Here is a 15,316-nt window from a genome sequence, read left to right as displayed (position 1 = left end):
CACAATCTATGAAAATGAAATGATCGAAATCGTTTAATTAACTGCTATGAATTGAAAACTACAGAAATGATACGAGTATCTGAGAATGAAACTATTGTTTGTTGACAGACAAAATAAAAGACAATGGCAAAACATCTTAACCTATGTAGTTTTAATGGATCGGAGTTCAATTTTTTCCCGAGCAAAATATAGAAATTTTATTTCATAGCGCGCTTGAGAGTCATATCCAGTAGTTCTGATCTCCATCCTCGATGATTTCTGGAGTATTCCATGGATTGTAGTTGATATCATTGGAGCCAAGCATTGGGGTGACAGGAAAATTGGCGGGAACACTTGCCACTGGAAAGGTGTTGTCGCCGGGGTTAGTCATCGCCGGCGGAAAAACCTGAGCATGAGGGGGATGATTTTCCACCGGCACAGCAGGTGGAAATTGATAAGCATAAGGCGGTGGCCTGGTTGGAATCTCCGGCGAGGGATTGGGGTGGCCAGGCAGCAAATACAGCGGCATTGAAGCTGCGCCGGCGCCAGCGCCGGCGAGAAGAGGAGGAAGGCCAGCGAAAAGGAGGAGAAAATGGAAAATAATCAATGAAGGCGCCACGTCTTCTCTTCTTAACAGTCCAATCCATAGCTCTCTCAAATGGGTGCGCGTTCTGGTGCCCTCCCAAAGCACGCTTACTAGTGAATTTCCTGCCGCAGTATTTGCAAGAAAACTCCTCCACCGCCGCCGCCGCCATCGTCGATCGTCGTAGCAGTCAAGATCGGAGATCATACAAGTTTAATTAACAAGTACGAGGTATGTAGCTAGCTTAGACTGTTGGATTTATATAAGAAGAGATCACGTAATTACTTAACCTAGTTCTCGTTTTTTTATTTTTTATTTTTAGAAAAAAATATAGCATTGTCGTTATTATTAAATATTACAATTATTTAAAAAAGTAAAAACAAGGTAGTTCTATAATGGGTTCCCTACCAACATAGTAAGTAGTAAACTCGTACTGCACCATGCCGTTTCAGCTTCAATTTTATACTTTGAAAGAATATTTATCATTTTTGGTGATCATACTAAAAGTTAAATAACATTTATATTATTTCGTCTTTTCTTGATTTGAACCGATCAATTATGGATAATAATTTTGTTTTTTTGATATTTTACTAATTACCTAACAAGATAGATTTTACAAACACTTTCAAATAATAGTGACAAATTAAAGTTTCTTGTAAATTAAGAATCTACGTGTGTATGTGTTTTTTTAACAAAACAAATTAAAGTTTCTCGTAAATTAAGAATTTACGTGTGTGTGTTTTTTTTAACAAGACAAATTAAAGTTTCTCGTAAATTAAGAATCTACGTGTGTGTGTTTTTTTAACGAGTTTGCCATTAATGGGTTGAATTACCTTTGAAGTTCTTGTACTAAGGCTTTTTTTTTTTTTTTTTTAATAGTCTTCTTTAATTAAAAATCTAATTGATCTAATTTTTGTACTTTAATTTAGGATAAAGGTTTACACGGTTTGAACAATTTTTTTATGTTGGTGAAATGACTAGTGATCTTATTACGTACTGTCATACATGCATGCTATAGTATATTGACATTATAATTTTATTGTTAACTTTAAATATTTTAATAATTTACAAAATAAACTTGATATATATATAGTTTATGTGTCTAGTTTAATTAACGAGACTTGACTAAATTTATTTTAATTCAATTTTTATAATACTATTCAACTAAAGAATAGTAAACATGATAGGTAAAATGCGGTTGATGGAGCCTCCCTTCTACGTGTAGTGAATAGATTAACGCCGGTGTCGTCCCGAATGACGACAGTAGAGAAACCCAAGTCAGATCATTGAGATTGAGAAGTTACGTTCTTGAATATTCATTCAACACTTTTGAGCTTAAAAAACACAAATCTATCAAAATGAAATGAAATTGTTTATTTAACTGCTATGAAAACGATAGACAAATGATCTGAGTATCTGAGAATGAAATTATTGTTTGTGGACAGACAAAAAGACAATGGCAAAACATCCTTCACCTATGTAGTTTTAATGGAGTTCAAAATTTTTTCCCGCGCAAAAAGATAAAAGCAAAATATTCAAATTTCATATCGTTTGAGAGTCGTATCCCGCCCGCCGCCGCCATGGTAGATCGTCGTAGCAATCAAGATCGGAGATCAAACAAGTTTAATTATCAAGTACGAGGTAGGTAGCTAGTTTAGAGTGTTGGATTTATATAAGAAGAGATCACGTAAAGTAGTTCTCGTTGCAGGAAACACTGCACCATGCTGTCTCAACTTTAATTTTATGCTTTAAAAGATTTTTAAAAGAATATTTTATCATTTTTGATCATCACACACCAAAAGTTAATAACATTTATATTAATAGTATTTTCGCCCCTACTTTGCACGAATGAATTTGTTATAATATTTTAAAAATATTTAGATCGATATACAATTATATAAATCTGCCAAAAATACTAAAATATTTTTTTGGTAATTCAACGGTTCAAAGCATCAATTTATTGCTCCAAACAGCTGAAAACCAAATCGCAGTAAAATGCATCGTTTTAACTTAGCATTTTGCGAAATGTTTTAACTTTCCCCAAAATGTTCCTTAATTACTACCATCAACGGATGAGCAAGCTAATTTCATGGAGTCTTGAAGTTTCTTTAAAAGAAGCCTCAAGGCTCCAATCCCCACTTTTTCCACCGGTGTGGGACACCAAGTGGGGAAACAAAGGGGAGCTCTTTGTTTTTATTATTATTATTATTATTATTGTTATTTAAATTTATTATAATGATTATTATTAAATATATGTATATCCTTTATGTCATTTCACATGTTAACCGCTAATCTAAACATCTCATTTTACCAAACATCTATTTACAAACTATTCATATTGGCAAACAAGGCCAAAGTATTAAGTAAAATTAGATGAAGTGATATAATTGGTTAAGCTTATGACTTTGTTTAGTAAGTAATTGATCCTTCAATTTTTAATAAACTTGACTATTTTAGTAGTTTGACCAATCAAACCGCTAAAGAAAATGTTTGATAACTCAAAACACTAACTTTTGAAACATTGTTTTTAACAATATTTTAAGGGAGCCTGTTTGGAGAAAATAATTTTTTTTTAATATATATTTAATGGAAGGGGGGTACCCAGTAAAAGAGCGGAAAAACTAATCAATTACAGAGTAGTTGCGCCATGCTGGGACGCCATCTTTGTCGTCCTCGAAGATCTTACTGACTCTAGTTGGAAGATTGCTGAGTACTTGTAAACCAAGCATTGGGGTGAAAGGAGAATTGGGGGGAACACTTCCCACTGGAAAGGTGTTGCCGCTGGGGATAGTCATCGCCGGCGGCAAAACCTGAGCATGAGGCGGGTGATTTTCCACAGCGCGGCCTACTGAGCAATGGGCTGGTTTCAGGCACAGCAGGTGGAAATCGATAAGCATAGGGCATTGGCCTACTGGCTGGAATCGCCGGCGAGGAAATGGGGTGGCCAAGCAGGGAATACGACGGCATTGAAGCTGCCATGGTGGATCGTCGTAGCAATCAAGATGGGAGATCAGACAAGTTTAATTAACAAGTACGAGATAGGTATGTATTAGAGTGTTAACATTTATATTATTTCTTCTTTTCTTGATTTGAACCGATCAACTATGGATATTAACTTTTCTTTGATATTAGTATTTTCGCCCGCAAGTTGCACGAAATGAAGATTTGTTATAGTATTTTGAGAAACGTTTTAACTTTCCCCAAAACGTTTCTATATTTAAATAAAAATAAATAAAATTGTACTAATCAGGAACCATATATGCTCCTTAATTAATGCCCATCAACGGATGAGGAGGCTAATTCCATGGAGCCTTGAGACTTCTTTTATAGAAGCCTCAAGGCTCCTGTCCCCACTTTTTCCATCGATGTGGGACAAGTGGGGAAACAAAGGAGAGCCCTTTGTTATTATTATTATTTTTTAAATTTATTATTGTTATAAGGAACAAAGGGGAGCCCTTTGTTATTTTTTTTAAAAATTTATTATTATTATTATTAAATATATGTATACTTTTAAAGTCATTTTATATGTTAACCGCCAATCTAAACAACTACCAAACATCTTTTTACAATTCGTAAAATTAGATGAAATGGTATAATTGGTTAAGCTTATGACTTTGTTTAGTAAGTAATTAATCTGCCAATTTTTGACAGATTTGACTATATTTAGTAGTTTGATCAATCAAACCGCTAAAGAAAATGTTTGGTCAAAATGCTAACTTTTGAAACATTATTTTTTAGCAATGTTTTAAGGGAGCCTGTTTGGTGAAAATAATTTTTTTTTCTCAAAAACGTTTCCCAACATTAATAAAAAATAATTGAACTATGTAAACTCTAAAGCCAAGCTCCATATCATAGAGGAGTTACGGATCCGATGCAAGCAAGATACATGGGATGAGAAAATTTGAAGAGCCTTGAAACTCCTTATATAGGGAGCTTCAAGACCCGTATTCACTTTTTCCATCGATGTGGGAAAAACAGAATTGAAAAACGTTTGCGCTCAAGCTGCTCTATTATTATTATTTTTAAATTTTAATCTTGATTGAACGATAAGGGATGGGCCAATACTATTTAGTGACTATATCCTGATAGAGTGACAACCCATAACACTGCACCATGCTGTCTCACCTTTAATTTTATGCTTTAAAGGATTTTTAAAAGAATATTTTATCATTTTTTGTCATCATACCAAAAGTTAATAACATTTATATTATTTCTTCTTTTCTTGATTTGAACCGATCAACTATGGATATTAACTTTTCTTTGATATTAGTATTTTCGCCCGCAAGTTGCACGGAATGAAGATTTGTTATACTATTTTGAGAAACGTTTTAACTTTCCCCAAAACGTTTCTATATTTAAATAAAAATAAATAAAATAGTACTAATCAGGAACCATATATGCTGCTTAATTAATGCCCATCAACGGATGAGGAGGCTAATTCCATGGAGCCTTGAGACTTCTTTTATAGAAGCCTCAAGGCTCCCATCCCCACTTTTTCCATCGATGTGGGACAAGTGGGGAAACAAAGGGGAGCCCTTTGAACTGATTAATTATGGATAATTTATTTTTTTTTACTAATATTTTCGCTCGTACGTTGCACGGAATGAATTTGTTATAATATTTTAAAAATATGTGGATTGATATACAATTATATATATATATATATATATATTATAAATTGGTTGGATCGATTATGTTTTCTTTGTTTGAATTGGAGAAAATAATTGCCAAATTACTTCTGCGATGCACGGATAACTTTTTTTTTATTATATAGTATTGATACATGAATATAGAAACAATATTACGAATTAATAGATACTCCGTATTAGTTAATTTCCATTCTACATTTTCTTACCAAATAAGCTTTATAAATTATTTAACAAATAAAATATTTAATTAATAACATTTTTTTCTCAACTAATAACAACTCAGAACAAAGACACGAGACATATCTTTCAATTCCAACGTACCACAAACTAAGCGTGAGCATCACAAATGGTAGAAGTTGATTATATTAGTTACAGGAAAAAAGAATGATATCCTATTCACATTTAAACTTAAAGCTAAAATTTTTAGTACTCAAAAAAGCTAAAAATTTTAGAAAATTACAATTGCTTAGTAAACAACATCACAATTAATAATTAAACTCCAAAAGTGAAAATGTTCAAAAAAGTCGTTAATTCAGTTATCCAAGGCTGACGCAATGCAGCTGACGTTTGCATCACAGTAGTATCTTAGTCATAGAAGAACGATAACTAACCATCATAAATCATGTTAACTACCGCGCGAATCACCAACGGTTTTTAATTTACCTGTTGGCGGCATTCCTCCTATGTGTAGTGAACAGATAACCGGCGCGGGCGCCCAATAAAGACAGTAGAGAAACCCAAGTCAGATAACAGAGATTATTGAGAAGTTGTTGAATAACACATTCGAAATTAAATTAATAACTTAAAAAACACAATCTATGAAAATGAAATGATCGAAATCGTTTAATTAACTGCTATGAATTGAAAACTACAGAAATGATATGAGTATCTGAGAATGAAACTATTGTTTGTTGACAGACAAAATAAAAGACAATGGCAAAACATCTTAACCTATGTAGTTTTAATGGAGTTCAAAATTTTTATTTTTCCGCGCAAAAAGATAAAATTTATAGCTTGAATTGAGAGTCATGCCCAGTAGTTCTGATCTCCATCCTCGATGATTTCTGGAGTATTCCATGGATTGGTGTTGAAATCAATGGAACCAAGCATTGGGGTGACAGGAAAATTGGCGGGAACACTTGCCACTGGAAAGGTGTTGTCGCCGGGGAAAGTCATCGCCGGCGGCAAAACCTGAGCATGAGGGAGATGATTTTCCACCGGCACAGCAGGTGGAAATGGATAAGCATTGGCTGGAATCTCCGGCGAGGGATTGGGGTGGCCAGGCAGCAAATACGGCGGCATTGAAGCTGCGCCGGCGAGAAGATTAGGAAGGCCAGCGAAAGGAGTAGAAAATGGAAAATAATCCATGAAGGCGCCACGTCTTCTCGTCTGAACAGTCCAATCCATAGCTCTCTCAAATGGGTGCGCGTTCTGGTGCCCTCCCAAAGCACGCTTACTAGTGAATATCCTGCCGCAGTATTTGCAGGAAAATTCCTCCACCGCCACCGCCATGGGCGATAGTCTAGCAGTCAAGATCGGAGATCAGACAAGTTCAATTGACAAGTACGAGGTAGGTAGCTAGCTTAGACTCTTGGATTTATATAAGAAGAGATCACGTAATTACTTAAAGTAGTTCTAGCTTTTTTTATTTTTTTATTTTTAGAAAAAAATATAGCATTGTGGTTATTATTAATATTACTATTATTTAAAAAAGTAAAAACATTCTGGTTCTATAATGGGATCTCTACTAATATAGTAAGCAGTAAACACGTACACTGCACCATGCCGTCTCACCTTTAATTTTATGCTTTAAAACATTTTTGAAAGAATATTTATCATTTTTGTTGATCCCACTAAAAGTTAAATAACATTTATATTATTTCATCTTTTCTTAACTTGAACTGATCAATTATGGATAATAATTTATTTTTTTTTTCATATTTTACTAATTACCTAACAAGATAGATTTTACAAACACTGTCAAATAATAGTGACAAATTAAAGTTTCTCGTAAATTAAGAATCTACGTGTGTGTGTTTTTTTAACAAGTTTGTCATCAATGGGTTGAATTACCTTTGAAGTTGTTGTAATAAGGTTTTTTTTTTTTTTTTTTTTTTTTTTTTTTAATAGTCTTCTTTAATTAAAAATCTAATTGATCTAATTTTTGTACTTTAATTTAGGATAAAGGTTTACACGATTTGAACAATTTTTTTATGTTGTTGAAATGACTTGTGATATTATTACGTACGTACTGTCATACATGCATGCTATAGTATATTGACATTATAATTTTATTGTTAACTTTAAATATTTTAATAATTTACACAATAAACTTGAGCTATATATATATATATTAGACACATAAAATGAGACAAAAAGAGTGTGTGTGTGTATATGTGTGTGTGTGTGTATATATATATATATATATATATATATATATANTATATATATATATATATATATATATATATATACACACACACACACATATACACACACACACTCTTTTTGTCTCATTTTATGTGTCTANTATATATATATATATATATATATATATATATACACACACACACACATATACACACACACACTCTTTTTGTCTCATTTTATGTGTCTAGTTCAGTTAACGAGGTTTGACTAAATTTATTTTAATTCAATTTTTTATAATATTATTCAACTAATGAATAGTAAAATGACAGGCGTGAAGTCCTGGCTCTATGTTTTGCCATACACTGGTTTGAAATTACAGCAAAGATCCCAGCCTTTGTTGAAATTGATTCCCTCTCTATTGCAAATTTTATATCATCATCAACAACAAGAATCCCATGGAAAATCAAGCAAGCCATTCTTTACATTCGCTCTTGCCTTATGTCTTGGGGTTCATCCATAACGCATATCTACCGAGAGGCCAATCAGGTTGCAGACGCTCTTGCCACAGAAGGCCTTTGCAGAAGCTTGATACACTCTCATTTGTACCTATTTTACTTGTGTTTTTATGTAGGTTTTATAGTTAATTGTGTGATAAAATGTTGTGTCCATTGCTTATTTCCTTGTTTTCATATTTTAAATGGTATAATGCTTGGTTTAGATGTTTTTGATGTGTTTAGAAGTGCATTAGAACTATTTGGGAGCAAAAGCCAATTCAAAGGAACCAAAGAGTTGTAATTCCCGCTACCATGGCGACATCTTGGTAATCGGACCATATCTCTTCCTATGAATATCCAAATGAGATGATTCTTGAGCCATTGGAAAGAAGACTTCAAGGGCTACAATTCTTATGAAGACATCAAAGGGTAGATCAAAAGGAAAACTGGTCAAAAGATCAAAGAGTTGTAATTCCTGCTAAATATGGCGACACCTTGGTAATTGGACCATATCTCAGTCTAGTAGTATCCAAATGAGGTGATTCTTGAACCATTGGAAAGAAGACTTCAAGGGCTACAATTCTTATTAAGACATTAAAGTGTGATTCAAAAGGGAAAAGGGTCAAAATCAGGATGCAAATTGGAGCTTCGTCACAGGCGGATTCTCGCCGCGGCGAGCTTCATTCTCGCCGTGGCGAGAATCCCAAATTTTGGGCAGTGACGCTCTCGCCGCGGCGAGAGTTGCAGATCTGCGATTTTGCAGTTCTTTGAATTGCCATTTTTGCCCCCCATTCTCCACCCACTATAAAAGCATCACTTCCTATCAACCCTAACAAGCTTGGCTGCGGATTTGGACCAAAAATGAGAGCAAGGAAGAAGATTTGAAGCAACAACAAGAGAAGAGAAGAGCTTGGAGACATCATTCGGGAGAATTTCTTCCTCTCTTTTCTATTTTAAAGCTTTATTGTATATTTGTTGAATTTATTTTAGCCATGATAGGCTAAGCTTTCCTTTGGGATTTTTGGATTGATAAGTGTTTATGAACCTATGTGCCTAGTTCTTTAATTGCTTGAATGAAATATCTATTTGGGTTTATTACTTGTGTTGTAATTGTGGCTTAATTTCTTGATGCTTGTAGTTAAGGATCCTAATTACTTGTTTCATTGCTAAATTTGTCTATGAATTAGAGCACCCACAATTGCACTTGATTCTTGTACCTCGAGAGAGGACATGTTGATTAAGGGATTTATTGTGAATAGCTCACGAGAGTGAGTATTCCAATTGTGAATAGCCCACGAAAGTGGGTATTCCATTTATTGCTTGTTCTTGCTTATACGTTGTGAATAGCTCACGAGAGTGAGTATTCCAATTACCTTATTTTGGGTTTGAATTACGAGAGTAATCTTTCCCTTTTAGATTGCAATCATCCACACTTGTTGAACTCGAATGGTTATTTCACTTTAGATTGGCACTAGGTGATTAACACTTTGACAACCAAAAATCTCGCTCTTAATCTCTTGTATATAAAAGTCCGTTTGCCTTGCTTCATTTATTTTGTTTTCATAATTTTAGATAAATACCCATTGTTAGCGTTGGAATAGCTTCTCGTGAATTAATTAGTAACTAGTGCTTAATACCCCGCTTCCCTGTGGATCGATAACCCCGGAATACTCCGGGTATTTGTTTGTACATAAAAAGTCTACGACCAAAGCTCACCGTTTATTTTTGGCTCCTTTCACTCCCTCCATGTCAATGTAAAAATCTCTTTCATGTACGATTTTCGGGGCTTCGCTTTCACCCGGCTTATTTAATAAAATTAAAGCCTTGTTCTTAAAAAATAAAAAAATAAAAAAATAGTAAAATGACAGGTAAAATGCGGTTAATGGAGCATATAATTGTAATTTGAACCGAGCTAGTTGAACTGATGTTAGCGAGCTAGACTCTCAAGTCCAAAATTTTAATTCAATGTCGAATTTTACTTGAAATTAATTAATACCAAAAAATCGACAATGTTCAAAAATTCGTTAAGTCGGTTATCGAAAGCTGACGCAATGCAGCTGACGTTTGCATCACAGTAGTATGTTAGTTAGTCATAGAACAACGATAACTAACCATCATAAATCATGCTAACTACCACATAACTAACGGATAATCACCAAGGGTTTTTATGTTTTGGCCGCCTCCCTTCTACGTGTAGTGAACAGATTAACGCCGGCGCCGAATGACGACAGTAGAGAAACCCAAGTCAAATCATTGAGATTGAGAAGTTACGTTCTTGAATATTCATTCAACACTTTTGGGCTTTAAAAACACAAATCTATCAAAATGAAATGGAATCGTTTATTCAACTGATATGAAAACGACAGAGAAATGATCTGAGTATCTGAGAATGAAATTATTGTTTGTTGACGGACAAAACGATAATGGCCCATCTTAACCTATGTAGTTTTAATGGAGTTCAAATTTTTTTCCCGCGCAAAAAGATAAAGCAAAATATTCAAATTTCATATCGCTTGAGAGTCATATCCCGCCCGCCGCCGCCACCGCTGCCGATCTTCTTCTTCTCTGGACTGCCCGCCCGCCGCCGCCATAGTGGATCGTCGTAGCAATCAAGATCGGAGATCAGACAAGTTTAATTAACAAGTACGAGGTAGGTAGGTAGCTTAGAGTGTTTGATTTATACCAAAAGTTAATAACGTTTATATTTTTTCTTCTTTTCTTGATTTGAATCGATCAACTATGAATATTAATATTTCTTTGATATTAATATTTTCGCCCGCAAGTTGCACGGAATGAAGATTTGCTATAATATTTTGAAAAACATTTTAACTTTCCCCAAAACGTTTCTATATTTAAATAAAAAAAATAAAATTGTATAAATCAGGAACCATATATGCTCCTTAATTAATGCCTATCAACGGAATTTCATGGAGCCTTGAGACTTCTTTTATAGAAGCCTCTAAAAAGTCTCCCAACATTAATAAAAAATAATTGAACTATGTAAACTCTAAAGCCAAGCTCCATATCATAGAGGAGCTACGGATCTGATGCAAGCAAGTTATATGGGATGAGAAAAATTGAGGAACCTTAAGGCTCCTTATATAGGGAGCTTCAAGACCCGTTTTCACTTTTTCTATCGATGTGGGAAAGGCAGAATTGAAAAAAGTTTGCGCTCAAGCTACTCTATTATTATTATTTTTAAATTTTAATCTTGATTAGATGATAAGGGATGAGCCAATACTATCTAGTAAATTAGTAACTATAACCCAATAGAGTGACAACCCATACTATTGTCCACACACACACACACACACACATATATATATATATATAATTTAACTATTCCCTTCCATCTCAAATAATATAATGACACCATTATTTGGCATAGTTTCACTCAATTGAGTCAACACACACCCATCACAACAAAAACGTGAAACGACATATCTTTGAATTTCAAAGTACCACAAACTAAAGGTGAGCAAATAGTCAGTTGCATATACTAGTTATAGAAGATTAAAAAAAAAAAAAAAGTCAAAAATTGACATTTTAAAATTACGGCTAAAATTTTTTTAAAAATTACAATTCTTTAGTAAACAAAATCATAACTAAATAATTAAACTCCACAAGTGAAAATTTAACTAAAAATACAAATTTCATAAATTTAAATGTAGATTTTTTGTTCCGCCAAAATAGCCAAAATCGACAATGTTGGAAAAATTGTTAAGTCGGTTAATCGAAAGCTGACGCAATGCAACTAACGTTTGCATCACAGTACTATGTAAGTCATAGAACAAAGATAACTAGTCATCATGCATATATCAAGTTAACTACATACCATATAACTAATTAACCGATCGAGAATATAATCACCAACGGTTTTTACCCGTTGGCCTTCATTCTCTGTGTAGCAAACAAATAAACGCCCGGCGCCGGCGCCGAATGACGACAATAGAGAAACCCAAGTCAGATCATTGAGAAGTTGTTGAATATTCAATTCATTCAAACACTTTTGAGCTTAAAAAACACAATATATCAAAATGAAATGAAATCGTTTATTTAACTGCTATGAATTGAAAACGACAGACAAATGATCGGATAGAGTATCTGAGAATGAAATTACTGTTTGTTGACGGATCGGGCAACAAGACAATAACAAAACATCTTAACCTATGTAGTTTTAATGGATCGGAGTTCAAGTTTTTTCCCGCCCAAAAAGATAAGCAAAATATAGAAATTTCATTTCATAGCGCGCTTGAGAGTCATATCCAGTTCTGATCTGCATCCTCGATCATTTCTGGAGTATTCCATGGATTGGAGTTTATAGCAATGGAGCTAAGCATTGGGGTGACAGGATAATTGGCGGGAACACTTCCCACCGGAAAGGTGTTGGCGCCAGGGATAGTCATCGCCGGCGGAAAAACCCGAGCTTGAGGGTGATGATTTTCCACCGGCAGTGGGCTGGTTTCAGGCACAGCAGGTTGAAATGGATAAGCATAGGGCGGTGGCCTGGCTGGAATCTCCGGCAAGGGAATGGAGTGGTTGATCGTCGTAGCAATCAAAATCGGAGATCAGACAAGTTTAATTAACCTGTACCAGGTAGCTAGATAGCTTAGAGTGTTGGATTTATATAGGAAGAGATGCCCTATATAAACAGAAAAGATAACATTCTCGTTATTATTATTATTATTATTATTTAAAAGAAGAAAAAATTAAACATTGCCATTCTTTAATTTCTCAGCTTTAATTTTTTGATTTAAAGGATTTTTGAAAGAATGTACTCCGTAATATTTATCATTTTTGGTCATACCAAAAGTTAATAATATTTATATTACTAGTATTTTCGCACGTACTTTGCACGGAATAAATTTGTTATAATATTTTAAAAATATATAGATCGATATACAATTATATAAATTATAACATCGAATATTATATAGCGCAATTGATGAAATTGGTTGGACCGATTATATTTTTTTGATGTTTTTCTTGCTTGAATTAGAGCAAATAATTGTCCAACTACCCATGCGATGCATTGATAATTTTTTTTAAAGTAGTATTATATATTTAGATAATAAAAATAAAGATGAAATTATAAAAAATTCTAATATTGATCATGTACAAATATTTGATTATAAAATTAGTGCAAAAGTATTACTCAATTAATTAAATAATATATGACTTGTTTGTCTATAATTATCTAAAAAAGATCGAAAGTAAAATCATCATATTTCATTTTCTCGCTCAAACTTTTGTAGTCAATTAATTAAATATTTTATTGGTCAAATAATTAATAAAACTTATTTGGTAAGAAAACGTAAAATGGAAATTAACTAATATTTATTAATTGGTAATATTGTTGCTATATTCACGTATTAATACTATATATATTAATAAAAGTAAAATCCTTCCATTCAACTTTTCCGCACAAACTAATATTATTAATTAATTAGTAAAAAAATTAATAAAGTTTAATTGGTAACAAAGTTTTATTTACCAAATTATTATAAGAATAATTAAACGATTATAATTGTGAGCATAATGGAAACAAATTCTACGTAATTTTATAATAAAAAATAATTTATTAATTATTATTTACACCAATAATAATAATTCGAATACTTATCTATACTTCTATATCTATATTACTATTAATAAAAATAAAATCATCATTTGTGAAATTCCCGCCCAAACAATAGTAAAGATAAAATGGAAAAAAAAAAACTATAATTTCAACTAATGAATAGTAAACATGACAGGTAAAATGTAACTGATAGAGTATATAACTATAATTTGAATTGAGCTATTTGAACTGATGTTAGCAGTACCTCAAACTAAGCATGGGCATCACAAATGGTACCAGTCGATTATATATTCAAAAAATCGACATCGTATATATTCAAATTTAAAATTAAAGCTATTTTTTTTATAAAATTAAAATTATTTAGTAAACTCCAAAAGTGAAATTTTAACTAAAAAAAATACAAATTTCATAAATTTAAATGTTAATTTATTGGTCAAAATTAATTAATACAAAAAAAAACAGAGAATGTTCAAAAAACTGTTAAGTCCGTTATCTAAAGCTGACGCAATGCAGCTGACCTTTGCATCATATCACAGTAGTATGTTAGTCATAGAACAGCGATAACTAACCATCATAAATCATGTTAATTACCGGCGAATCACCAACGGTTTTTAATTTACCCGTTAGCATGTTGTGAACAAATAAACGCCGGCGCCGAATGACGACTGTATATAAACCCAAGTCAGATCACAGAGATTATTGAGAGGTTGTTGAATAACACATTCGAGAGTAAATTAAGAACTTAAAAAACACAATCTATCAAAATGAAATGAAATCGTTTATTGAACTGCTATGAATTGAAAATGACAGACAAATCTGAGTATCTGAGAATGAAAGTACTGTTTGTTGACGGACAAAATAAAAGACAATGGCAAAACATCTTATAAACCTATGTAGTTTTAATGGATCTGAGTTCAAGTTTTTCCCGCGCAAAAAGATAAGCAAAATATAGAAATTTCATTTCATAGGGTGCTTGAGAGTCATATCCAGTAGTTCTGATCTCCATCCTCGATCATGTCTGGAGTATTCCATGGATTCGAGTTGCTAGCAATGGAACCAAGCATTGGGGTGACAGCAGAATTGGCGGGAACACTTCCCACCGGAAAGGTGTTGGCGCCGGGGATAGTCATCGCCGGCGGAAAAACCTGAGCATGAGGGAGATAATTTTCCACCGGCACAGCAGGTGGAAAAGGATAAACATATGGCGGTGGCCTGGCTGGAATCTCCGGCGAGGGAATCAGGTGGCCAGGCAGCAAATACGGCGGCATTGAAGCTGCGCCGGCGCCGGCGCTGGCGAGAAGAGGAGGAAGGCCAGCGAAAGGAGGAGAAAATGGATAATAATCCATAAAGGTGCCACGTCGACTCCTCTTAGCAGTCCCATCCATAGCTCTCTCCCTCCTGTGCGCGTTCTGGTGCCCTCCCAAAGCACGCTTACTATTGAACTTCCTGTCGCAATATTTGCAGGAAAACTCCGCCGCCACCGCCGCCGCCGCACGATCTTCTTCTCTGGACTGCCCGCCCGCCGTCGCCATGGTGGATCGTCGTAGCAATCAAGATGGGTGATTTAATTACGAGGTAGGTAGACGGTTGGATTTATATAGGAAGAGATACGGCTTTTTTTTTTTTTTTTTTTTTTTTTTTTTTTTTTTTTTTTTTTAAG

General features: G+C 33.8%; 2 protein-coding genes across 2 annotated transcripts; both read right to left on the bottom strand.

Moving 5' to 3' along the window:
* Nucleotides 1-6,237: 6,237 nt before the first annotated feature.
* LOC116006819 (zinc finger protein GIS3-like) lies at nt 6,238-6,723 on the bottom strand. Its single transcript, XM_031247316.1, has one exon. The coding sequence runs from the start codon at nt 6,721-6,723 to the stop codon at nt 6,238-6,240; it is 486 nt and encodes a 161-aa protein (XP_031103176.1).
* A 7,913-nt stretch (nt 6,724-14,636) lies between these two features.
* Nucleotides 14,637-15,188, bottom strand: LOC116006818 (zinc finger protein GIS3-like). The gene has a single exon (XM_031247315.1). It carries the CDS (start codon nt 15,186-15,188, stop codon nt 14,637-14,639), a length of 552 nt encoding a protein of 183 aa, XP_031103175.1.
* Nucleotides 15,189-15,316: the final 128 nt, after the last annotated feature.

The sequence above is a fragment of the Ipomoea triloba genome, chromosome 15 (genome assembly GCF_003576645.1).
Source record: "Ipomoea triloba cultivar NCNSP0323 chromosome 15, ASM357664v1".
Classification (NCBI taxonomy): Eukaryota; Viridiplantae; Streptophyta; class Magnoliopsida; order Solanales; family Convolvulaceae; genus Ipomoea; species Ipomoea triloba.
Note: the sequence above shows the minus strand (reverse complement) of the source record. Positions and strands in the feature narration are given on the sequence as shown.